The 26,897-nt window shown below is 39.8% G+C and overlaps 1 protein-coding gene across 1 annotated transcript in view; it reads left to right on the top strand.

Annotated features, from left to right (window-relative positions):
* The window catches only part of SPATA17 (spermatogenesis associated 17), an 83,236-nt gene extending 60,671 nt beyond the window's left edge, over nt 1-22,565 (top strand). Inside the window, exon 10 of the mRNA XM_024575942.4 lies at nt 22,483-22,565. Coding sequence (XP_024431710.2) covers nt 22,483-22,563 — 81 coding nt within the window. The 3' untranslated portion in view covers nt 22,564-22,565. The remainder of the gene's footprint in view (nt 1-22,482) is intronic.
* The last annotated feature ends 4,332 nt before the right edge of the window (nt 22,566-26,897 follow it).

Here is a 26,897-nt window from a genome sequence, read left to right on the forward strand (position 1 = left end):
TTATGCAAAGACGGAGCTGCTGACCTAGGTTGGTAAGAGGTTAACCTATCTCTAACTGCATTCACCTGAAATTGATTAATATAGCAACGATTTTAACCTATTTTGCTTTATATTTAATGCTATTAGTACGAAGAACACTATACAAAGGTCACAATGTCAGCAAGTTGAGAGCAAATAATACTATTTTCTACTGAAAGTATGAAAATCATAATAAAGAATAACGTGTATTATTTTTCATGAAAGTATATAAGTCAATAATAAAATAATGTATATATTACATAACTTACTCATAGTTCTTTAATCTGTTTATGAAATGCCTAAGTTAAGTTGTTTGATTCTTCCTCTGTGTTAAATGTTCAAAATTCTTAAGTGTGGGTATCTACTTTGTACTTATAAATTCTTCTTGTGCTGTTTCAATATTTAAAATAGAAATGAAACTTAATAAGGGGAATATACTAGTCACTATTAACTTAATCTACTTTGGTACATCTAAAAGAGTTGGACAATTAAGAATTCAGTATACTAAAAATATTCTTTTGGTTGTCAAAACATTTACATATGTTCGTATCAACCAAAGCAGAAATGATAGTCTAAGCCTTTTATCTCAGTTGGAATCAGTTTCCTTGTTCACTCTAGACAAGTGACTTCAATGGGACAATGTATGCTCTCCCTTGTTTGCAAAATTCTGGAAGAGACTATTAAGACGGTCTGTGTGAGCAGAGCCTTGTCTCACCTGCCTTATCATAAGTGAATTACATCAGTAGGACAGCCTTGTTTTGTTAATGTGCATTTTGGTCCTAAACAATATTTGATAAGCTACGTAGCATAAAGATATCTAGCACTCCAAGGAATTAATTTAGAGAACCTGAGCACATTGCACAGAACATAAAGTTGACCTTTACCGTCCACGGCTTTGGGAATGGAGTGGGATGTGGAACAGATCAGAGGCTTAATGTGGCGCATCGCTATCCGCAGAAACTTGGGTGGGACTCTGACGGCCTGCCCAGTGTGCCCGGTGATTGAATCTGCTGTCACCGGGATCCTGGGCGTAATGAACACTCAGCTTAACGACCGTGATTAAGATTATCATAATTGATGTGCCCGTGCAGTGAGTGTGGGGATCATTAGGGCTGAATCGCACAGCAGAGAAACGTGCCTCAGTTAGGGGTAATTTTACTCTCATGCATTGATTGGGGTAAAATACGCCTTTCTGTTTCAACAGAGCAGCTTCAAACAATTTTAGGGATCTTTCTGTGCATGCTGACTGATGATTGTGGTCTTGCTGAAAAGCATCTGCTTACAGTTGTTTGTTTTCTGTTGTTTCATTTCATTAGTAAATGTAAACAATTAAATAATCAGGTGTAATTGAGGGAAAATACTTTGCTTATGAGGATGGCCTGCAATCATCAAATATTCAGTTAAAGGGCTCTTTTTCTTTTTCTTTCTTACAATATATCAGGGACTGAAATCCTTCAGTTTTCTCCCTTTTATTACCCTTGGGTCAGACTTCTTGAAGGCAGTAGGCTTATGGAAATCTATAAGTTTATGTAATTTACATTATAAATCTATAGGTACACTTGTATTTGCATATAATATTTATATTTACTCTACCTAGTTTATGATGCACTTCAGAAAATTGGACAGAGCCAAAAATTGTTATATTGTTTATTGAAATAATATCTAACCTATAGAACATTTTAAATGTGTGATGTTGAGATGTATATGTTTACACAACCTTTGCTTTTTTAATCACTCTCTTGTTTCTGATAGATTTATTACATTGCATAGTAATTTTCAATTATAGTTTTAAAAGTGACTTTGAGAGTTTCTGATTTGAATTTTAACTTATGAATGAAATTAATATGTGCAATGATGTGTCCAAGATGTTCAGTAGATTACATCAGACCATATGTATTAACAGGCCTCAATTTACATTTGAGGCCAAAATATTACATTTGAGTTATGAGAAAACATAAGGGAATGAATTTTTATAAACATGGTAAGCCATTTAAAAATGTTAGTTTGTAATTTCAATGAAGTCTGAGATTGAGGCATCTCTCTGTTAATAACCGTTCAGCTCAAAGGAGACCATGGCAAATGTTTCCTTCTGAGGTCTACAGATTTGACATGCCCACGGTAGGATGCTTGCCCTAGGTGTAGGACAGGGCCTTCATCTGACGAGAGGTTTTATAGCTTGCCTATAAAATTCTCCTTCTGAAAGTTTTGATACCCAATGTGATTCTTGAACTTTACGAAGAGCTTTTCATGAAGCTTGTCTCTAAACATTCAATACAGGCTAGTCTTCTCTGCATTCCCGCTAATCCAGAATAACAAGAGTTAAATTCTTCATGTGACCAAGATTATGGAACATGTTATCGTCACTTCTCTGCAATCTAACTCTTAATTTGACTTAATTTAAAGGCCTCAATTTACTTTGTTGTTGTTGTGGCTGTGGTGGATGTTGTGGTTAATGCATCAGTGGGAGCTCTAGGGGTGCAGACCTATTGCCCTGTCTCCGTGTATGGGGCCATAGCTCTCATTTCTTCCTGTTGATAATCCTGACCTGACTCGGCAAAAAACGAGGTTTACCAGAATCAAGAGCCCAACATGATTAGAAAGGTACCTAGGAAATAGACTTGATCTCATAGAAAGAGGCTGACTTTGATCTCTAGGAATGTGGAAGTATTTGAAGCATGATAAGAATACAAGAGTTAGCTTCACCACTACTCACTCATTGTCATTCTGGCTATGTCCAGAGTTTTGGCATAGGGGGCTCTCAGGGATATTTGTGTGTCCTCGGGGCCCACCCCATCAGACCTCTTCAGAACGGTGTTTGAATGCTCCCACAAGAACAAGCATTCTTACACGCACATCTTCGCCCTAACGGATTCCTGAAAGTGAAATTTCTGAGTCAGGGCTTGGAAGGTTAGTTTTAGGTGTCAAGTTGACCAGGATATGGTACCAGAATAAATGGTAGTTTGTTGTAGAAGCCTGGCGGTAAATTTGAAGAGATGTAAATTAACACTGGAAGTATTAAGAACACAGGCACAGGATGAGGCAAGTGTAAGTTAACAGTTGTTCATATGGAAAATAATACACTAATAAGTAATAATAAAAAAATGAACTGTTTCGCATACCCACAACTGTAAAGCTACTTTTGCCCCACCTGTAATACGAAAACTTGAAAAGGAATCGGCTGTGATGGAGTGAGAAAGGAGGAAGTTCACTGGTTACTCCTCAGGTTTGCGTGGGGCAGACCGGATTTGCAGTGACACTATTAGCTGAGATTGGGGAAAGAAGAGTGTCAGAATTTGGGGGGCAGTCATAGGGAGGAGTTCCTGGGTTCAGTCTGGACATGTCTGAGTGTGAGATGGCTTTGATTTAGATGAGTAGAGATGTCAGATAGGCAGCTGAACATTCATATCTGCTGCTGGAACAACTGTCTTGACCAGAGCATGTCTGGTTCATAAATAAGTTGGTACATTGGAATTGTAAATAATACTCACCGAAACCATGAAAGCGAATGAAATACCCACGAGTGAAAGAAAACACAGACTAAGAAGAGAGGAGAGCTAGAATCTTTGAAGAATGCTAACACTTCCTGACCATTTGGAATCGGGTGAGCTCGTAAAATAGACGGATAAATGGAAGGAAGCCAAGAGAATGCGCTCATCGGAGAAGACGGGGAGAGGTAATGCAGTACAAAGAGAGGGGTGATGAGCCATGGCAAACGCTGCTGCACAGGTGAATGAGATGAGCTCTGCAGAGGTCCCTGCGACTGAGCAAAATGAAAGTCCTTGGTCACTTAGCGAGAGCTGATTCAGTGACAGTATGGGGGACTGAGCCAGACTGGAGTAGATGGAAGAGAGAAAAAGAAGGGGAGAGGGGAATGTATTGAGTGTAGATAATAATTTGAATAAGTTTGGCTACGAGAGGGAGAAGAGGGATTGATAGGGCAATGCCTGTAGGGAGACATATGGTAAAGTTGATTTTTAATGGACGAAGCTTTTGTTTGTTTGCCCTTCTTATTGTCTTAAAATGTTTTATTGTGGGTTTTTATTCCATGGGACTTCATGTATGGGAAGTCTTTGAAATCTGATTTAAAGTGCATGTTTTCACAGAAGAGTTTTGGTTTGACATCCAAACATACATATATGAGTACGTGGGTAGGAGCTTGTAGGAAATACTTTTGTAATTTATTTTAGTTTTTTACTCTTCTCCACTCAAGCTGCAACCGAGAATGGGATGCATGCATCTGTTCAGGTCTCTGTAATCGGACCTTTTACTTTTTCTAGTTCACTTGCCGAGAACGTTATTTTTCAGGAGTGCTGTTTTTTTAACCCCTGTTACAGCCACAGGAGCTTACTTCTTGACCATGGGCCATATCACACCAGGCACTGAGGCACAGAGATTAAGTTCTTAGTGTGTGGTATATTTTGATCACTTATAATGATATCCTAAATCTCTAATGCTTCCTGTATCGATCATTTAAAATTCATCATCAGCCCCATTTTCATGTAGTTACATTATAATAAAAGTTATTTAGAAAGTAATAATATGTCACATTAATAAATTGACCAAGTTCAAGGTTATTACAAGAGTAATTGCTTTATTAATTTAAATTTATTTTTGTGCTGCAGTTTAATATTATCAAAATTAAACATTGAAATTTAAATGTTAAACATCTAACCTGTGTTACTTTTAGCACAAATATGGGAAAGCTTGCCATCAAGACAAATTTTAATTTACATGTAACACTTTATATCCCTTTGTACCATTCCATTGAATTTATATCAGAATATTAAAACAGTACTTTAAAAATTACTTTTGGTAAATTTCTAAGTTGGTACTTAAAACTTTTTAAAACTCTTACAAAAAGGCAAAGGAACCACTAATGACACAGACCATAAAAATAATGGGCAAGTCAGCACTGCTCTGTATTTGGCATTACCTCGTCGCTTCCTGTCAGTCTAGATGACGGGCTCCGAGAAGTACCCATAACCCCCCTCACCCGTTCACACGCTGGGCTGGCTTCCTGCTTGACAATTCATTTGAAGAAATTGTTCCATTGCAAAAATTAATATTGTGGATTTAACTTATTTCAACATGCTTAAATGAATATCTTCCAAATTACGCCAAATTCTAAATGCACTATCTTCTCTTAAAGACATTCTTTACAGAGTTATTTAACTAAGCATTGCTATTCATCTTGCTAAGATGCTAGAGGCCATATAACCAGACTGATTTCGAGAATGCTACAAATGCTGTCATATCAGTGGCAGATTGATAATCATGTTAATAACTCTGGATTACTTTACAAGTTACTTTTCATTTGGCTGCTACAGGGTTATAAACTGTAACAAAAATTTTACATCTTCTGGCATGTTAGAAGTTTAACAAATAGGAAGTATCAGATCACTAAACAGGGATAGCTTGATCTAGGTAGCAACTGACTTTATGGACATCGATTAAATACCATAAAGGCACAAAAGTAGTCAAAATATTTTACAACGTTAGCTGTAAGGATACAAATATTGACCTTACTTTCTTATTAAATCTATTCCAAGAGCTATTTGCAATGAGTTTGCTCACCACAATCAGAATATGTAATAAAATCTAATTTTCCTCCTCTGTAATTCCTCGGTTGAAAAATGTGGTCCCTTGATGATGATCTAGGGCTTTGAAGAATAAATGGATTTTAAAGAGAAAATTAGACGGTACTTATTAGGCTGTCTAACTAGCAATGCATTGTCATTTGTCTGCTGCATTGCAGACCCTTGCTTCGCCTGCCTTCCTCAGTTGAGCGTGTAGCTTGCCTGCAAGCAGCGTCGGAGGTAAAAAAGGTTGCCGTGTTACTCGTTCAATTGATTTCCTTGCTTATCCCAGAGACAGCTCACACTGATTACGGTCACCACAGAACTCATCTCCTCCCTGACACCCAGGATCTTCCTTCCATCCACGGTGCCACTCCCTCACGCCCAGTACTGGGAGGCAGACCAGTGCCTTCTCCCCTTTCCTTTGGAAAGCGTTTCCTAGTGCAAACCCCTCTCCCAAGTGAAGTTACATACGGCTGGTGCGTGTGGTATTTAAAAAAATTTAAAGCTGCTATAAAAATTGCATCCTAGTCCAAAATTAAATTTTGTTAGGGTACACAGATATAATTTCTGTGTATTCAGTGTTTTACTCTTTTAGCTACATACTCTTCCCGAGTATGTTTCATTATGAATCTCAGGATTTGTCATTAGAAGACGGGGCTCAGAGCGTGTCTGCTTAAATTTCCTGTAGCTCACCAACGTAACGCCGTGTGTCAGGAGGACATTTATTGTAGCAACGATGATGAACAGATAGCATCAGCCATATCCTTTTTTTCCCTCGCTTTTATGTCATTGTACTGTTTAAGAAAATTACTTTCATTTTATTTCTCAACATATTCAGTAGAAATTCATTTAATTGTTAAAGTGTATAAACCATTAAAAAAAAAGATTAAGGCATTTTAAAAGAAGTAAGTGGAATTTGAAACTATTCCCGTTTGGAGCCGAAGCCTTGCTTACTTTTCCTCTGGATGATGTTTGAGGCACTGCATATTGTTTTTCTAATTGAATGCAGAAGTCATCTGTCATTTTCATGTTGACATTTAATATACATAAATAATGTCCAAAGGGTAGAAGCAATCTAATCTGCAAGTATGAACATACTTTGTAGTTCTAATAGCATAATTAAGGAAGTGCAAAATATGATATGTAAAATGTGTACCCAGTTTGGGAAGTAAGTTTTCATATTCAGGGCTAGTCTGACCTAAGTTTCAAAGTACAGGAAAGATTCTAAAGATAGCCTAGAAAAATACAAGATGGTAGGATATGTTAGATGCATTTTTAGCTAATGTATATACTTATATCTTTTTGCCCCAAAATAGTACTGATAAAATTTTTCATACTTTAACTGCTTCTCATCTTACTGATCTGTAATAGATGTAAATGCTAATAATAAAAATAAAAGACCTGAAGTTGCATGATACTTATCAATGGGGAGTTGTCCAAATATCACATGTTAAGTATTTGGTAGTCTGTGAAGAAAATCATCTCAGAATGTAGCTCATGTGTTAATATAAAGTTATCGCTTAGTAGCATTAAAATAATCATTGACTTTTGATGACCTGCTAATATGAAGTCCACTTTTAAGAAAGCTTCTTCCTACTACAGGGTGCAGCATAGCTTAATATACTGGCTCAGTAAAGTCTGTTATTCCAAAGCAAAGAAAGAAACTTCTTTTCAAGTGTTTCTCCTTTCTAATATGTGTTTTTAAATTTTTAGTAAATAAATACTCATTTTTATCTTTATTCTGTACCATGACCTCCTAAGAGGCCAGTGTACTTGTTTTTGTTTGTAAACATTAGAATCAAAAAGCTAGTTACTTTTAGACCCCATTGACTGAGGCACGTCTGCCTGCTGCTTGTACTCAAGGTTTGTCTGTCCTCGCCCCCCACCCCCGGAGCTCACCAGTCCTTTTCTGCACCACTGTGAACACACACTCCCACACACAGGAAAGCATCGCTGCAGGCGGTAGAAAGGGGAAATGCACATTGACATTTCCGTATCAAAGTGATGCTCCGCCCTCGCTTACTTTCTCTGTGGAAGTACAGTTAACAAGAGTGACGTAAGACAAAAGCTCCATGACAAGTGCAAGTTACGTGGTTGCGGGCGTGGACTTTCGTGGCCAAGACCTGTCTGCCCTGCAGACTCAGGGGGTCACTGGTGTCAGTCAGGTCACGACCTTTCTTCCACTTAGCCATCGGGTTTTACATGCCTTTGCCAACCTCATTTCTTGTACTTATGGTCTGAGGGAAATTTGATTTAAAATACAGAGTGGCAAAGTGGGTTTTCAGTTCAAACCAGGAGACTGCTGTTTTTCTTCAGAAATAATGTTAACACTTCAAATTAATAATTTGATGCCTTTTTTGTCATCTGACTCTTTAGAGAATCTAGCTGAAGGTACAGAACTTCTCTGCAGGAAAAAAGGGCAAATATACAAATGCAAAACAAGATTGGCATGCCATCAATTTTATTTTATTGAAAAAAATTTCCTTCAGAGGTAAATTTTAACAACCTTTTTAAATTTTTTTACAATTATTACTCTGAAGTGTTTGCTTTATGAAAATGTAGAAATGAATCCAAACTCTGCAAGTAAAGCGATTAAGTGTATAAAACTAAACTTCAATGAAAGCACTACCACGGTTGCACTTGACTGAGAAGTTGAAATGTTGGGATAGCCTTTTAACACAGCAGTGCAGTGACCTTTGGCATTGATCTGACTACACCTATTTGTTCTAATGCCAACAAATGTAAAAAATACCAGGTTACCAAGGTATGTAGTGTCAAAGGGAATTAGAACTCCAACAGCTTGCTTTGTCAGATGGCAAAGGCTGGAGGAAGGGACTATAAAAGCTCTCTACAAATCTCCAGACTGAACTCGTATCATTTTATTTTTTGTCCCCAAACCACTGTGGTTATGTGTTTTGGAGTCTGCATTGTTGATCGGTCTGTGACAGCAGAGACTTGTAAATCCACGTATCATGTTAGGGACATTGAAGCAGAAGCGAACTTCAGCAGAGATTTCTGCCTCTACAGAAGTAAACAAATTGTCATTTTCCACTTCAGCCTGCAAAAGCACTTCCTCCAGAGTTAGAGAGTTGGTTTAATTATCTTCCTCTAATCGTATTTTCCAGAGTAAGAGCCTGTTCAAAAGGATTCCTGACTTTTCAGCACCATGCATAATATGGTTACAGTGCATTGAATAACAACAATAAAATTCTGAAGGAACCCACTCTATGAATGAACTCCTCATTGTATTGTTTTAACCGTGGTGCACGTTTCTCTCCAGTATTTTGAAACTTCTACTGAGAGTTGACTCCTTACCTTCAGGATTTTCATTTCATACTCTGCTCTCATTTTCTCCCAAGAATTTTCTGAAAAGGCTCTGGCCCCGAGTCTGACTACTCTACGGGAATACGCATGCCTCCATTCAGGGGTTTGGGGCAGCATCTCTGCAGGAATTCATGCTAATTTAGAAAGAAACGATCGAGGTGGTATGTGAAACTTCTTTCATCAAACAGCAAAACCAGCTGTGTTTCTGAAGGTTGCAGATACTCTACCTAGTCATGAAATTCTGAGATTTTTCTTCCAGTTGAAGTTATGCTCAAGAAAAAAATGTAAACATTTGGAAGACAGGAAAACAGCCTATACTGTTTCCAAAAGGGGCTCAAAGATAGGCATGTCTCTATGATGACGTTGGTAGGAACATACCAGGCCGAATCCGTGAGTTAGCCACCTGCTCACAGTTATATCCTAGGGTATGCTGAAGGAAATGTTTGTTCCGCCATTTACTCAATAACACGCTAGAAAACACCAAGTATTGGGGGGTGGATGAAGGATCTCTTCCATTTCATTCTTCTGTTCTAAGGCACAGATCAACTTCAACATTTATTTTAATAGCACATGATTTTTCCCGGAGGGTATGTGGCTTCTTCCATTTGCATTGTGAGCTATTTCCAGGCAAAGGTCCTTGAATAGGGCAAATCAGACTTTGATTCATTCCCAGCCTTCTCAAATCAGCCACTTTTTGTGACAAAGTGCCGCGTTCTCTCCAGTACTTTCACAAAGGACAGAAGTTCTCCAGTTGCATTTATTTTATGTTTTCAATGGTAAAAATCTTCATTGCTCAAGAAGTTGTTTATTTTATAATCTAACTCTCAAGACTGTCCTTTTTTGTGTTACGATATTAAGATGAATGCTTCGATGCAAGTTTGAGTATTATGTAGAACTATTTTGCGTCTGTTGTCCACTGTTTAAAAATTAAGTCAAGGATGAATGGTAGAGACGTCGAGTTATGGAGGAAAAATGTCGCCTGATGAGAAATGATCTCTGTAATATTTTTGAATAGCAAATGACAGACTCGAGTGAAAGTAGATTCTCTTTGCCTTTTGTACAGCTGTTTAGACCTACTGAATATAGACATTTTGGTTCTGAGCATGTTTCTTGAAATTTTAGGAAAAAGCAATTTGATGAGGTCAAAAACATGGCTAAATTTACCACAGACTTACCAGGTGATTAACTCTGGCCAGTATGCCAAGCTAATTACGTGTGTATCTTAGGCGTTCGTAATGTTAAAATTACTTACTAACTGCGCTTCACAGTTACTGAGCGGTCAGAATGGACAGGAACCCTGGGCTTCCTGCCGGGATGTACACCACCTGTCTACCTGCTGGAACGCGGGGGTGGTGAAGGGGGTGCTTAGGTCAGCAGTGACTTGCCGAGAGAGACGGAAATAATGAAGGCATTTCCACGTGTTCATAGCCAACATGACCGCCGGGATGCGCGCTGGCTGGGTGTCAGCGCTGACCAGCGTGGATCTTGTTTCCATCACACACGCCCGTCACAGTGGGCGCTGCAGCCCGTCCCCGGCCTTGTGCGTGACTGTTTTCAGTCTCCGTGCTGCACTCGGCCTGTTGAGTTCGCAAATCTTAAATCTTATCTTCACCAATTGTTGGGATTCTTTAATTATTTGCATTTCATCAGCATCCATTTACTACGAGAGAAGGACTTCGGCCCTTGATTGTAAAGGATTGATTTGCTTGCTAGCGCATCAGCTCACACGGATCCTCTTCTCCTGTGTGCAGCGCCACAGAATTCCAGACCTGCTCTGTCCACCCAGGAGCAGAAAAAGTACTCCCGAGAAAGACAGTTCAGTGCTCTCTGAGTGTGTGTGTGTGTGTGTGTTCTGTGTGACAGGCGTGCAGCCGCTGAGCCCCAAGAAGTGGCTTCTCTCGGCTGAGATGGGCTGTGTGAGATGCCTGCTGGGCTCCGAAGGCTTCACACAAAAAATAAAGGAACATGTTCATACTTTTTATTCATGACCCATTACATGGACAATAAATTACCCTTACTGGGTTAAAATAATTAATAACCTTACAATTACTTTCTCCTGTTTCTCGTTACTGTTTCCAGTATGACTGCTAGAAAATTAAAATTTCACGTGGGCCCACAGTTGTAATATTCCCATTGGCCAGCGCAGCTCTTGATGATACATTGTCCCGATGTTTGAGAACAAAAGGACCTGACTTTGATGGCACCTACGGAAAATTGCCCTCTGGAAACTCAGACAAGCACTTTCCTCTGATGTCCATGTTTGTTCCCATTAAAGCATTTTTCTGCTACATAGTGAATTTGAAGATACCACCGTTTTCTTTGGCTGTGGCTCCTCCCACCACACACCACTAAATTATTCTTTCCTATGTATTCATTACAGGTCAGTTCAAGAAATGAGTTTATTTAAAAAAAAACATACTTAAAGTTTTGGCCTAACAATAATCTTCATGCAAAACAACTAAATAAAGCCACGGGTATTAAAAGTCAAGAGTTTTGTAAAATTTTTAGTGACGTTGTCTATTTACTATTTACTAATAGGTACTTACTGTTGATTTTGCATAAGCTTAGCCTTTAGCCAAAGGACTGAAAGAAATCTCTTTTGTTCTAAGAAAACTCAGTGAAAGGCCCTTTTCTATCACCCCTTTTAATTAGACTCCATGAATTTATATTGTGGGAAATCAGAGCATAGCCCCTTAATCCAGGTTTAAGATTACATAGCTATATTTATAAATACAGGTGAAATTCATGCAGCTCCATAGCTTGGTTAAAACATGTATTCATGGAAGGTTTATAAACATATTTGGAAGCTGCCCCAATCACAGAAATAGATGAAACCACTCTTTCGCCGATCTACGTAGTTAAGGAAGGAAGCTATGACTTGAGGCGCTGTCCAGTAACCAAACCTCTCAGTGCTTTCGAAGCTGTTTGAAAATTCTGATATAAATAAATAGGTGTGAGTCTTGGGCCCCGAAAACAGGAAGAGAAGTCCACCCTACGTACCTGGACATTACAAGTGACGCTGTGCTGCAGCGTGAGGCTGAGTACGTGGTGTCACCCACGTCTTTCTCCTGACGCCCGGAGTAATGTGCACAGACCCAGGGACAGTCCCTGCCCAGCCGCCCATCAGCAGTAATTAATCTTTTCGTTAGCAGAGGCTGGAAAAGCCTCTCGCCGGCCTCTTCTCAAGTCTGAGGGCCCTTGTTTTTTGATGTTTGTATTTGGAGGAAAATTGTCCCCACCAGTTCTAACAAATTGAAACACCAGGCTAATTATGGCAGCTAATGAAGTGTGTGGAATGGTCACAGCTTGTCGTGAAACTGTTCCTTCAGTTTGGATTAGAGTTTCATCAATCACTTTTTTAAACTGATCCAGAATTGCTCCTGCCTGGTCCTTGGCATTTTTAATGCTGTTTCTGTAATTGGTTTTTTCCCTAAAGCTTAGACTATTTTTTGAAATATTACAATCTCGGGACAGGACTTGCAACCTCCAGTTTATTAAAAAAAATATTATTAGTGATATCAGCTGATCAAGTGGTAGAAAGCTAATAAAAGGACCACCAAACTAAATACAATACACTGTTTCAATCCTGCTAAAGGTAGCGCAAAGCATATCCGTGTATAACAGTGTTTTATTTCAAATGCAGGAACAATGAGACATAGGGTGATCACAGTTGGTGGACAGTGACTGAAACCCCAGCTAGGATTTTTGTGAAATAAATGCAGAGATGGTACTTTATTGTTAGAGGAGGGCAGCTCCCCATTTATCGTGCAACATCGTTTATAAAACGCTACATTTTGCATTGAGCCAAATATCTGGAAATAGTAAGGCCAAAGTTCTGTGTATTCCCCATTAAGTTGCTGCATAAACCTGAAGTTCAGCTCAGAAAGCCTGGTTTCAAGGTTCTTACCTGATCTCAAAAAGGGGCTCCGTCATTTTGCAGGCTGGACTGCAATTTCTAAGTAAAGCTTATTTTCGATGGTGAGAGTTCATCCATCACTATCGAGTGTGTACCCACTGTGTGCAGAGCAGTGCCTCGATTTCTGAGACAATTCAACAGAGCAGGCGTTAAGTCCCACTTGCCTGGCCTGTGCCCTCAAAGTCGGGACAAGCCCAAGTCAATTGCCCTCATTTCCTAGTTCTCCAGCACTAGGAACTGGGGGAAGAGATGAACCTGTGCCCTCCTAAGCGGCAAGTGCCTCTTGGCGGAGGTCGTTGGCAGGAAGTGGGGGCCCTGTGTGCCGTCTCTGCAAAATGCCTAGTCTCAGCTTGGTGTCCGTAGCTCAACCATTCTGTGTTTTCTGCCCACTATCCCGAACTCTCCAGAAGAGGTAGGAATTTCTCTTGAAAAAATAATGACCGAAAAATCCAACCTTACTGCTGGTGAGAAAGTAAAGAGTAAGTAAGGAGGTGGCAGTAACTGTTTGGGGGCATTACTAGACTCACTGGGGGTCTTGCGTTGTCAGAGATGTGAATGTCACTTCCCCGTGCGCCTGGAACTAATGTAATATTGAATGCCATCTGTAATCGAAAAGTAAAAAAAAAAATTTAAGTAACTAAGTAGGAATTGCAGAGAAAGTTACTTAGCCTGAAAATTATTGGCTAGTTGAAAACTTCGAAAGACCTGCTGGTATAACCCAGCACCAGGTCCATTTGTGAGAACTAATTCAGTTCTGCCCATGAAGATGTAGATATTACTAATTGTTGCTTGCAATTTTCCTTCCACGTCCTAAGCCAATTCTTCCAAGGGCTATTGATGGTAGAGATAGGAGAGTGTTTTTCCTACGGCTCTAAATATAAGAATTTCTTGGAAGAGAATATTCTTCCTGTAGGCTAATTAACTAGCCCCCATGATGGATAAGAGCTTAATGGAACATTGTGTGAGGTTAATATCCACTAAATCACATTAACAGTTTTGAAAATTTGGATAAGCCCTAACCATGTAGTTGGAGAGCAGACAAAACTAATTGAAATACCTTTGCCATTAATTTCCAAGCTCTTGGAAACTAATGGGTTTCTAAAAATATCATTAATGATGACTAACACCTATATCATAATCTGTATTAGCTAAACATATGTCAACATAAGAGATATAGAAAGTATTACACATTAATATCCTAAACTATATTGCTAAATAATGTTTGCATAAAAGAATCTACAACTCATAATTATTTCAGTCTAGCATATTAATATTTCATTTGGGATAAAGTAGAGTTTTAATGTGGCTTTTCAACATGAAACAATTCCTCTTTTTCTTTTCTTAAGTGAAGATATACTTGTCAAAATTTTACTCAGTAACATTGAATGAAATCGAGACCATTCTGGCTATCATTTGATAAAAAGAAACTATGAATTACCTATGCAAGGCCTTTATTTGTTTAGAACACTTTTAATCTATCCAGCTTACATCAGAGATGTTCTCTATTAATCATTTTTATTGACCTTCAGATTGCTAATGGATATAAGGCATGCTGATACACAGTGAATGCTTCTAGCCTGTGTGTGTCAGAGACAAATCAGAACTACTCAGAACTTCCTCCTTTTATACTAGTTTTATTCTTTCTTATATTGAATTTATTTTATATTCCTTATAAAAAGGGTTTATTAAATAGAATAGTAAATGAAGCAACATTACAGGAGTGGTTAACCTACTTAATAGGTCAAAGTTTCTCGAGTATTTTTAAGTATTAATTTCATGTAATTCATTTACTAAGAATATAACATTTTAATGCTTTAGTTTCAAAGTCCAATTAAAAAGAGATATCAACTAATTATGTTATGTATTGGTGATGGTAAGACATACTTGTTTTTTACTTTGTTTCTGATAAATTCTTATCTGCAGAACAAACGTGGTGTAAGTTAAGACTATATACACAGTTGATTTTAACTTTATTCAAGAGTTATTTTTTCCTTTATTGTGTGACTGTGCCAAACAGAATTTCAAAGGCTGGAATCATTTTAATTCTCTAATTTTTATATCCTCTTAATCTTTAAACAATTTTATATTGTTCAAAAATAATGAATAATATATTAAATATTAAGAGTGAATTCATATACATCCATCTTATTGAATTTAATAACCTTTCATTTATAAAGTTTAAATAAACTAGGAGTTATATTTAAATGTTCTGCAATAAATTTTGCTCTTCATGGCAATAACAAATAAACATTTCTTAATATTTTGAATGCTAAAGTATTTTACTTATACGTGTTTTTGAGTTCAGGCTCAGTAAAGTTCAAGGGCATCCATGTATGAAATAGCTTGTGAGAAAATCCCCATTGCTTTCTTAATTTGATTTAGTTTGGGAAAAGGACATGAGTTCAGAAAAATAGATCATCATCTCTAGTAATTTTGGTTCAAATATAGACATTAAGTATTGTACATAGGCTAGTAAATGTGTATATAATTTTCTCAAAGCTTGTAAAGGGCGTTGGCATTATAAAATACATTAATATCTGTTGACTATCTTATCTGCATTTTTATGTTTTATTATGTAGATTTGCTTATGGGGTGCATTGCTTAAAAATGTAAAATGTCAAAAAGGAAAGGAAAATGTAAAAGAATAAATGAGAAATGATATCTTTAGGTGTTTTATAAAAGTGATAAGAAGTGAGCCATCAGTTACTGAGAGGAATGCAGTTAATGAACATGTCCAAGTAGAAAGGAAACGTAACCCTTTGTGGCAGCATGGATGGACCTGCAGAACATTCTGCTAAGTGAAAAAGCCAGTCAGAGAAAGACAAATGCCGTATGATGTCCCTCATATGTGGACTCTAATGAACAAACGGAATTAACAAGCAAAACTACATTGCTAAATAATGTTTGCATAAAAGAGTCTACAACTCATAATTATTTCAGTCTAGCATATTAATATTACATTCAGGATAAAGTAGAGTTTTAATGTGGCTTTTCATAGACTCATAGGTGAAGAGCATGAAGACAGTTAAGTGAGAGGGAGGAAAGGGGGTGGAGGGATTGAGCAAAAAGGAAAAAGAAACCATGGACATGGACAACAGCGTGGTGATTGCCGCAGGGTGGGGTATATAAGGGGACTAAATAGTAATGGAAAAAATACAATAAAAATAAATTAATCAGTTACAGAAGAAGAAAGGAAACTTAAATCTAAGAGGAACAGTAAACACTTGGGTGCCCTAATCATTTGTTTTTTCCTTAATCTTTATCAGGCACAACACATGCATAGGTAAAGTAAGTTCAGAGATTTGCAATGCTAAGTGCACACTTGGGAGCCACCCCTCCCTTCTCTCAGGGAAGATCCCCCTTTTGCAGGGACCACCGTGGTCTCTCATCTCCTAGTTGGGTTCCACAGCTGCGCGTTCTGGGTACATAGGAAGAGCAGGATAGAATGGCTTCAGGTCTGCTGTGATACCTCCAGCTGGCTCGCCACATAAATTAGGACCTGGACTCACCTCTGTCTCTTGGTTTTACTGAACATGTGGTTTTGTAGATGTTTATAACCCTCCATGTTTGGGGGGTGGGCATTTCTGAGAGGATAAGGCAGGAAATTACTTGCTCTGCCATCCTAAAACTAGAAGTCTTCCCAATGCATAGTTTTCAAATACGGGTCTAAGTACAATAACTTTTCCAAAGAGGGTTTTGAAATAACAATGATCTTTCCAAAAACATAACATCCAGAATATTTCATCCATTCTCACGTCTATCGGACGGTGGCAGATGGTGGCAGATGGTGGCTACGGTAAGCACGGAAGGCTGGGACCCCGCCCCCCAGGAGCCCGATCCTCTAGTGGGGAGCCGGTGCCTGTAAGGGAGTCACTGATGGACCAGAACTGGACAGGGCTGTGAGAAGGGAAACTTGGCTGCCAGAGACATCAGGGCAGAGAGGAACCCTTCACGTCCGGCGAGAGAAGCAGGTCCAGCAGGAGGCGGCATTCCTACGTGAGACACAATGTTTGGGAAGGATTTGCACCTAGGAAGAGCTTAATACATTTTTGCTGAGTGTAATTACTCCCGTTCAGCTTTGGCGCTTTGGCATTTTTCTTTCCACTTCTGTTCGTGGTTAATAATCCTTTTCCCCAGTTCAGTGTGTCGGCAGCAATCAGTTTCACTTATTCTTGTGCTAGTCTTCCTGGGCAGAGTGAACAAAAACATTTCTGTAGAGGAACTTCGCCATTCAGTGACAGTTACTGATACATCCTATAATTACCAACAAAAATCCTTCCTGTGAGAATTCCATCATGTTAATGATGCATGTATATTATTAAGAATTATAAACATTGAGTAATAAAGCTTCAAGTTCACACATTCCCAGATGTTATTTTGAGGCTACTAGATTAGCAATTTTTCAAAAACGTAAGCAGTAATTAGAAATCTTTCATAATTTCTTTCAAAAACAGTGTTTGATTTTAATTCTTTCACTTAAAAAAAAAACTCGTAAGAAAACACTTGTCAGAACTATTGACATTCTTACAGCTTGACAAAAATTAAGCGTAATTAAAATGAAATATTTGTTGCATAAATTAAACTGCAATTAATATGTTTTCTGCCAACGCTTGAAGGATACGATTAAAACGGTGTTGTTAGCAGGCTCCCTGCTGCGAGACTAATTTCTTGATTTTTATACCAAACATTATCATACATATTTTCCCAGCGAAGGAATAAACCAACAAGTAGAAAACAACATTTGATGAAAAGGATACACTACAGAGGAAACACAGCCTTTCGTGAAGGCAAGGCGATACTACTGTTTATTTTAAGGTCTGGTGACTAGCCGATTCCAAGGGTAAGATCCACCCTTTTAAAGCCCTTAAAATAAGTAGAAAATTGTCCTTCATTTTAGTTAGCTATGCCTTGTAAATTATCCAGGGTTTTGTCTCAGGATCTTTGCTTCTTTGGGAGGTAATTAGGAAAAGAACAAGACGTGGTATGTCAAGGCCTCCCCTCCAGCCAGCCGGGAAGTTAGAATAAATCTCATCGCAAAACTCTCGCTGTAGGCAGTTGCGAGAAGAGTGGAGGTCACGTGCGTTGTGTCAGTGCCTCTGTCAGAGGAAGCTCGCTTTTTCTCGCTGGATCCCGCAGCGGTCGCGGGAAGCAAACCCAGCCTGGACAAGGCTGGTGACTGCTGTCTGAACAAGAAAAGCCCCCCAGCTGCTGCTTGCCCACAGCAAGGCTGCGCATGCTAGTTCTGCGCGGATCTTTTTTTCTGGCTAATCACGTTTTGATGTTAGATGCCATCTGTGGTACCAATGAAAGAGCAGGTGACTATTGTTAACAGTCCTCTTTCTTTCTCCAAATGTCTCTCTTGGGCCATGCTGCTGAATGGGTGTGAACGCCCCAGAGGGAATGAGAGGGTACAGGGTAGACCCCATCGCTCGCTGAGCCTCCTCCTCCAGGGCTGGGATGGGGTCTCCGCCCGTGCGGTGACCATGACATTAGGGTATGACGGGGCCTGCTGAAGAAGTGGAATGAATGCAGCTCTGTTCACAGACAGCAAGGCCACCATGGCCCATTCATGCTCCCTGCAGAGGAAGGGTGATGCTTCTGGCCTGATGCTTCCCTGCAGTCCTCGCTGCAAGAGCCAAGTGCACTAGCAGGTTCCAGATGTAGGAAAAGGTTTGCCCTCCAAAAATCTTAGAGCAGATAAATCAGTCATTTTTGGATAAATTCATGGGTTTGGGTTACTCAAAGTGGCATGAGAGGTTCAGTGACAAAGCTGGTGGCTTTGGCATAGTTTGCATGGTGACACTCTCACCTGAGTCAAGTTAGTGTCCACGTCACCTCACAGCAGCCCCTCCTGACCACCTGGTCTGAAATTGCAAGCCTTTTCCCCGATTCCCTCAGCCCTTCCCCTCTACGCTGTCTGATTTTTCTTCATAACATTTATTATTATTGGACATTCATTTGCTTATTGTCTGTCTCTGCTCACTGGTGATTTAATTGACATGAAGACAGTTTTCACCTAAATTATTTATTGCTGTATCCCAAAACAGTGCTTGGCATAAGCAGGCACTTGATTAATACTTGTAGGAAGGAAGGGAAGGAAGAAAGGAGGGAAGGGGGAGGGAGGGAGGAAGGAAGGAACGAAAGAAGGAAGGAAGGAAGGGAAAGGAAGGAAGGAAGGAAGGGAGGAAGGAAGGAAGGAAGGAAAGGAGGAAGGAAGGGAGGAAGGAAGGGAGGAAAATTAAAAACCAATTCTTTAAAATGAGCAGAAAGAAATTAAACATGATAATTCCCAATGATAACATGAAAGTCTAGTTTTGTATAGGGTTATGAGAATTCCGTTTATTAAAGCTTCATGTATACTTTATCTTATTTTAGAGAAATGTATCTCTCATAAAATGAAAATTTCAGGTTATAATCTATATCTAGTCAGTGTTCATGAAGAGTTACTTGCTACTCACCCTGTAAATGTAAAGTGTAGCAAACAGTATTTTCAATCTGTTAGTTCATGTTATGTATTCATGTTCTCATTCATTCGTGGGTCCGTTCGGTGCTGCTTGTGCCCTAAGAGGCGGATGCCTGCACCAGTCTGGTAGGACGTCCAAGCTTGTGCAGCAGCGCGTGGTGATCGCTCTCGACTCCGCTGTGACTCTTGTGTTTGCAGCAGGTAATCTTCTGTATCGTCACGGTGAACACTGACTTAGTGCCTACCGAACAGTGCTCCTGGGGGAAACGTAGGCTTGGGTTCCTGCAAGCCTCTGGGCCGCTAATCAATATACAACATTGTTTTGTGTGTGTTTATGTTCAAAGACTCTTTATTTAATGTGCATCATTGATTAACATTGAATTTGTTGTCGACAGCACGAAAACTCCTGCCCAGGTGAAGCCCGTCTAACACGGGCACGTTCTCCAGGAGGCGGGTGGCGGCCTTCTTCCACTTGGGAGCACCAGACAGCACTTTAGCACTGTGCCCAGGGCCCATGCTAAACAGTGAAATCACCAACACAGAGAACAAAAGTGTGAAAAATGCGGCACTAGCTAGGGCCGAGAAAGCAGGCCTTCCTGGCTGGAAATGTGTGTGTCAGGTGACCCCAATTTTTTGCCAGTCTCCTCATATCTATAAATGACTGCAAGCTCTGTGAGTACGGATTTGGGGATTACAAGTGCATTTGAGCAAATAGGTGAAGTTACACATGAGAAATCTGAGTAATGAGGGTCACTGGTAACTTCTCCATGTCTACATCTGTTCCTTGATGTATCTTTAGGTCTAGTCTCTCTCCTGTTACGGCAACGAGACCTAAACACCAGGCTACGATGAGTTTACCTGTCTGGCCTGCTACTTCCCACCTGTGCCTTTGCAGCCAAGGCTATGAGGATGGAGGAGGAAAGGAACTAAATAAGAGAAAGACCAATGAAGCTAGTCAGAAGAAAGATATATAGAAATGTAAAAAAAAAAAAAAATCAATAGAAACTCATATATAACTTTAGAATTTAGATGTACCCACGCTGAGTAAAAGTGGGAATATGTATGCCCCAGCCTTAAATAACCAGACACACAGGGCAGCTGCCACCCCAGAGTAATCTTCCACTGAGCGGGCCAGTGGCCCGGGAAATGGGCTCTTTGTCCTTTTGATTGGGGTTTGAAAACGGACCTGGGCTGCGTTCCAGCTCCTAGAGCCGTCCCCTCTCAGCGAAGACTCCTAAGCTGTCCCAAGGAGCCCATTTGGACAGTGGGTTATTTCTGTTTGGCTGGACCGGCTCGCAGCAGAACCTGTGGGCTCTGGCAGCAGGGGCTCCAGCCAGCCTCAGAGTTGCCATCCTCAGCATTCTGTCTTCGCGAGGTTAGTTTTCAGAAGAGCAACCCCCCAGCCCCTCATTTAAAAAGTAACACTGCAGGCGGGTCGTGTAGGAGCTTCTCAAGCTCATCGGTAGCCCCGCACGGCAGGGCAGCCTGTCTTCCAGGTGAGAGGCAAACTTTACACAAATGAGAGCCGGCCCGAGGCATTTTCTGAAACCAAAGCTGTCTTTATGGCATTTCACCTCCTGCTGTATTGGAGTAACAGTTACTGGTTGAATGTGAGATTTTAAATTGAAAAATAAGGGTGATAACCAATTTCTGATTTTCTTTTAGGGAATGAGGAATCAATCCTTGTTTATGAACACAACCATAAATGCGTATTGCCTGACTCTCAACTCGTGGGAGGCAGGGCTAAGTTTTAGTTACCAAAAGTAGTCGAACGCTGGCTAGTGTAGTCCTGATGCACAGTAGCTGCTTAAATGTTAACAGAACACACAGATCCAAGCCTAACAGAATTCGGGGCTGCTTCATTCATTATCTCGGAGTTCAAAATTAAGTACACAAGAAGATCCACAGGAATATAGGTAGAAAATATTAGAATTTCCTTTTATTTTTACCTCATTCGTCTCTCTTTTTAACATTCCACTCTACTGCCCCAGCATTACACATCTATAATTTAGCACAAACAACCAGACAAATACGAGGGTGCCTGCTCAAAATATTTCTACTGATGGCAGATATGATCAAAATCCTTCGAGTCCTGTTTTGCTGCATTAATTCACTGTAATTAGTCTCCCACTGGTGCCAACGAAATGTATGGAGTTTGGTTTCTGAAAGAACATGGTGGGTAGAATATGAACAGACTGTGACCATTGAAGGGGAGAACATACGAGCACTAACTGCCAGGCATCTTACCCTGTCTAACCCTCACAACCACCCTGTGAAGCTGGTGTCTCCATTTCACAGATGACAAAAGGAAGTGAGTGAGGCAGTGGTTCCTGCAGGAAGCTTCTGGAACCGTATCAGTTCTTCTTTGTGTGGTAGAATTCACCAGAAATATTCTAGGGCTGTTTGGGAAGGCTATTAATTAGTGATTTGATTTTTAAAATAGATATAGGTCTATTCAGATGAGTTGTTTCTCCTTGGGTGAGTTTTGGTAGATTGTGTCTTTTGGAGGAATTGGTCCGTTTCACCTTAGTTATCAAATTTGTGGTCAGCTGTTCATAATGCCTCTCTATTTATCCTTCCGATGTCTGATATCGGTTGGGATCGCCTATCTCTCTCAGTAATTATCAGTCATTTGTGTCTTCTCTATTTTTTCTTATATATTCTGGCCAGGCGTTCATTACTTTTATAGAGCTTTTCAAAGAGCAAGTTTCGGTGGTGTTGATTTTCACTCTCCTCTGGTACAATTTCATCATCTTTGCCCCAATTTTATTGTCTTTTTCCTGCTCACTTTTTTCTAGTTTCCTAAAGTGGAAGCTTAGGTTATTGATTTTAGATCTTCCTTCTTTTCTACTATATGTATTCAATACATTTAAAGTACATACAATTTGGGTATATTTTTATACAAAGTAAATGTAGGTAAATGTAAAAAACAAAAATTGAAATGTGTATTTTAAAAATAAGTTATTTTACATATTCAAAATTATCTAACATTAAAATAAAAAGTAAACATAATTAATACATACCACAAAGTTTAAACTAAGATCATTTGAATAAAACTAACCATTTTATTTTCCTTTTTAAAAAATCAAGTTAATTATTGTTATATATATTTAAAACCAGTAATAATAATAACACAACGTCAGTAAAAGCTCTGTGGCAACCTTTGCTCTCTCTCCTTCTAGGATTTCCAAACTGTGTTACCATCATTTGATCTCTTCTCCACGTATGGAAAATCATATTCAAAAGCTGGACAAATTTTATAAAGGTATGCATTTTTGCTAAGTAGTTCAAAAAGTATTGTAAGTAACAAAAACATCGAATGGGATTGACTTGACTCATTTTAAAAGCCATGTTTCAATATTGCTGCATCACAAAAGCAGACGCTTCTTTCACGCTGGTCTAGTGGTTTGTAACACGAAGTCATGGGTTTTGTTGTTCAGATCTCCTAAATGGACTCAAGAATACGTTAAAAAATAGAACTAACAAAAACTGGAAGCACGTTTTCTTCATATTAGTTCATATAATAAATCAATAGTTTACACAATACAGGGAAAAAATATTGATGGTGTCCAAAAGCTAAAACATTTCTCAATACTGTCTTGATACAGTTAGGTTAAAATACTATATTCAAAACATGTGTTATTTGAAGTACCAGGTGTCTCTATGGAATTCCAAATAAATAGCGTCTGGGATCTCTGATTACCGAAGTTTACAGTATAGAGAAGAAAAAAAGACCTATGTAAAATTCAAAATCACAGAATAAGCTCTCACTGACTTCTGTATTTAATTGCAAAGGAGTTTAGAACTAGAGGCAGGGTTCCAATCAAAGTGATACTTTTGGAAAGTCCTCTGGCATTTTCAGCCAAATTAGAGGAGGGGTGGGGCGGGAACAGCACAGAAGACTACGGTTGGGGAGAGGGACAGGAGTGAGGAATCATGCTCCTGAGGACCGTGTCCTTCGACACCCAGAGCCGGGAGCGCTCTGGGCCCTGGGAAGGCAGAGAAGGTTGAAGCAACATCTGTTCCTAGACTCAGCCTCAGCGGCTCCTGTCCCTCCCCTGTAACTCTGGAGGCATCGATGCAGAAGTCAGTATGTTACACACAGACACCATATCTACCTCCTAGTGACTCCAAAGGAGAACAGGAAGGGACATGTGGAATATTCCTATATGATGCCGAGTGGAATTGTGGTTTCAGAGGTCTGTAAAGTATCAAGTACCCATTGGAGCATTTATCTGGTATCTCTTCCCTTTATAAAGTATCAGTACCCATTGGAGCATTTATCTGGCATTTCTAACTCAGAAGGCAACAGTCTGAGTAAAATCTTTCATATTCGTGTGTGACTTAGACTTTTCATTCAAAGGTATATTCTGTTTGTAATGCAGAATGGTTGAAAACAAATTATACTCAATCATACAGGGTGGGGCAAATGTAGGTTTATGGTTGTCCGTATGGAAAATCATATAATTATAAATATATAATCACATAAGAATAAATTCTGTGTTTTACATATTCACAACTGTAACCCCATTTTGCCCCGCCTTGTGTATGCTAAGTTAAATAAATGATGAGACATAGATCCTTAATTTGAAAAAAATAACGTATTTCTAAGGAAATAAGGCAAGGACCTGTGTAGTTTAATTCCATTCAAATATCTGTACATGTGTGTACACACACACTCATTGCATAATGTGTTTGCTTTTATAAAAAACACTTGCATGAAATTCTATGTTACATATATGTATACATTTGTACAACGCAAAAATATGATTGGTAGTTATAACTGGGTAGTGATTATAAAAACCTTCTGGGGAGATATGTCTTTGTATTCTTATTTTTTGAAAATTTTATCTAATCAGACAAAAGCAAAGTGATAAAACAAAATACTCCAGTAGGAATTACTTGCTCTTCTCTACCAATTATGAAAACAGCTTGACTTTATCCTAGTCAATCATAATAATTTAGAGACCGAAAGACAAAATAATCACTTGCTAAATTATTTATAAGAAAGACAAGGATGAGTAACAAATGTTGCACATTACTTTTAATTAAAAGGAGTGCACAGTGAGCAAATACAAGTCTGGGATGGAAATTTTTTTTTAATGCTTAGCAACTCTGCTCTTGGATTTTAACTATTTTTGTGAATTGAAAACATTATCAAAATGTCACGTCCTCGTCTTAGAAAGGAAATGATTGTCTAGTGTTTAATTTTGGTGAGTGAAGGGCAGCAGCCTTCACTGAAGCTCTCCTATTAAGATTAAATTTCACCGACTATGACAAAGTGCCTCCGTTCTTGGTAAAGAAGGCCAAGACGGGGCCAGAAGCACCGCGGTGTTGACGGGAGATGCGTGGAAATTTTTAGAGCTATCTATTTGATTGCTTCAGCTTCACGGTAGTCCATCACTCGACGATAATTCACCCGCACTGAGCTTTCCCATCAGTCTGATTAGAAACGGTGATGCCTTTATCAGATTAATCTCTCTTCCCTTTAGCACGTCTCGGTTTAGGATAAACAGAGCCTGCATCTACCCATTTGATTAATCTACGAAGATTCCAGCTGCTGAAACTGCTCAGAATGAATTCGATTTTAAACACACATGTATTTTAAAATCTGCTCTCTGACTAGGACAATCGGACTCCTTTTAATTTTTTAAATGTTTCTGTGTAACTCGTCACTTTGGTCGCCTTGGAGAGTTTCCCATCGGCAGCTCGGTCTGAACCGGAGTGGACCACTTCCTGGCAGGCTGCTTTGCCATCTGGCAGCTCCAATGGTCTTTCCAGGCAGAGGCTCTTCAGAGAGCAGGGTGGAGGAGAAGGAGCAGGGGAAGGGGAAGTCACTGGTTAGTCCGCTCCGGTGTGAGGCCTTCTGCCTTGTGTGCTTTTCAATTTTCCCAAATTCTTCTTTGCAATGGGCTTTGGTCCAGGTTCTCTTTCTGCTGAAAAGTGGTTTAATTTCGAGTCTGGATGAGATGAGTTTTGATTAAATCATTTTTTTGTTTTTTGCATGAAAAGCAATGTACTTTCTTCCTTCTTCATAGGAGTCTGGCATATGAATGACTGGAATAGCTGAGGAAAACAATTAAAATGAGAAAATAAGTTTGGTTAGCCCCTGAATTGGGATAGGGATGAAATTCCATTGTCTTTTTTTAGGGGAAGTAAGGTCTTAGCAACTGTGTAAGGAAAGAAAAGTGATCTCAGGAAAGAGTCACAATCAGGCAGATAAGCTGACATACATGTTCTCGCAGGGGTTAAACTTCTAATTCAACAAAAAAAATTGGTCAGCGTGGCAGCAAGGCTGGCACTATGTGAATCTATAATTCTTTCAATTTTGTGTGAGTGAATCGGCAGAAACAAAACAAACAACAAAAACCACAAGTCAAGCTTTCTATCGTTAGTATCTTTCTCTCGGGGAAATTGCCCTTTGCGTAAAGACGACCCAGCAGCCCCTGGGCCTGGCAGAAGATGCCTGGCCACGGTGCCTCTCCCTGACCTAGGCCGTTGGCTGGACACTGTGTGTGGCCATGCACCCGCACACGCGTTCTTCGTCAGGACCCGCAGGGATGTGGGCAGGGCTCAGGGATGGGGTGGGGTGGGGGAGGGGCGGTTCCAGTAGGGCTAGAACAGGGGTCAGATGGGGCGTGCCCTCCCAGACTTTCTTCTGAGCTAACTCTAAATGAGGAAGGTTTGGGAACTCTACGTTCTTGAGCTCTTTTTCTTTTCTCACTTTAGTGTTTGGTTTTTAGAAAATGTCTTCTCTCACATTACTGTTTTGTTTTTAGAAAATAAAAGAAGACAAAATGTAAAAATGAGGTTAAGGTGTGAAGTGATTATGGAGTAGAAGACCCCTGCCTGGCTGAGTAACCAAGATACAAGTGTCTTAGCCTCTGAAGCCCCCTCCCCTCCCTCTCTGCCTCTCTCTCCTCCTTCCCTCTCTCTCCATTCTCCACTCTCTCCTCTCTCTCCCCTCTCCTCCCTCCCTCCCTCCACTCTCTTCCCTCTCTCCTCTCTCTCTCCTCTCTCTCCCCTCTCTTCTCTGTTCAAAGAAGAAATGGGAACAATTTGTGGTTCATTAAAAAACTACAGTTCTAAAAGGAAAATACACGTGAAGATCCTACAGAAAATGCACTTAACCCATACTTCTTATGATTCAATAAACTATAATATTTTACAGATGGCTAGTTTTATATAGTGCATGAAAAGTGGATTTTTTACCTCTGAGAATAGCTGTCACAGCCGCAGCCCCTGGTGACTGAAAGTGCCGTCCAAATGGTTCCCCCAAAGTGGCCATATCTGACCCCATCATCCTAGTCACGCACAATGAGGCCAGTGTTGGGTACCGAAGTTGAGGGCAGCCAACCTGTAGGCGTGGGTGGTTTGAAGTATGAGTGGTATGGAGCTTTGTCCCAAGAGTAACAGTGACTCATCAGACCAATTAGAAACCCCCCTCGGGACACTGAGCTGGAGACACACGGACGTGGGTCAGTGGGTGTGGGAGCAGAAACGTGGGCCCCCTCACGTAGAGAAGACAGGTCCAGGGCTCTGCTGCAAGGAGCCAAGAGGTAACCTGCTGGCAAGGCTGGTACCTAGCACAGTGTGC

The sequence above is a fragment of the Desmodus rotundus genome, chromosome 10 (assembly GCF_022682495.2).
Source record: "Desmodus rotundus isolate HL8 chromosome 10, HLdesRot8A.1, whole genome shotgun sequence".
Classification (NCBI taxonomy): Eukaryota; Metazoa; Chordata; class Mammalia; order Chiroptera; family Phyllostomidae; genus Desmodus; species Desmodus rotundus.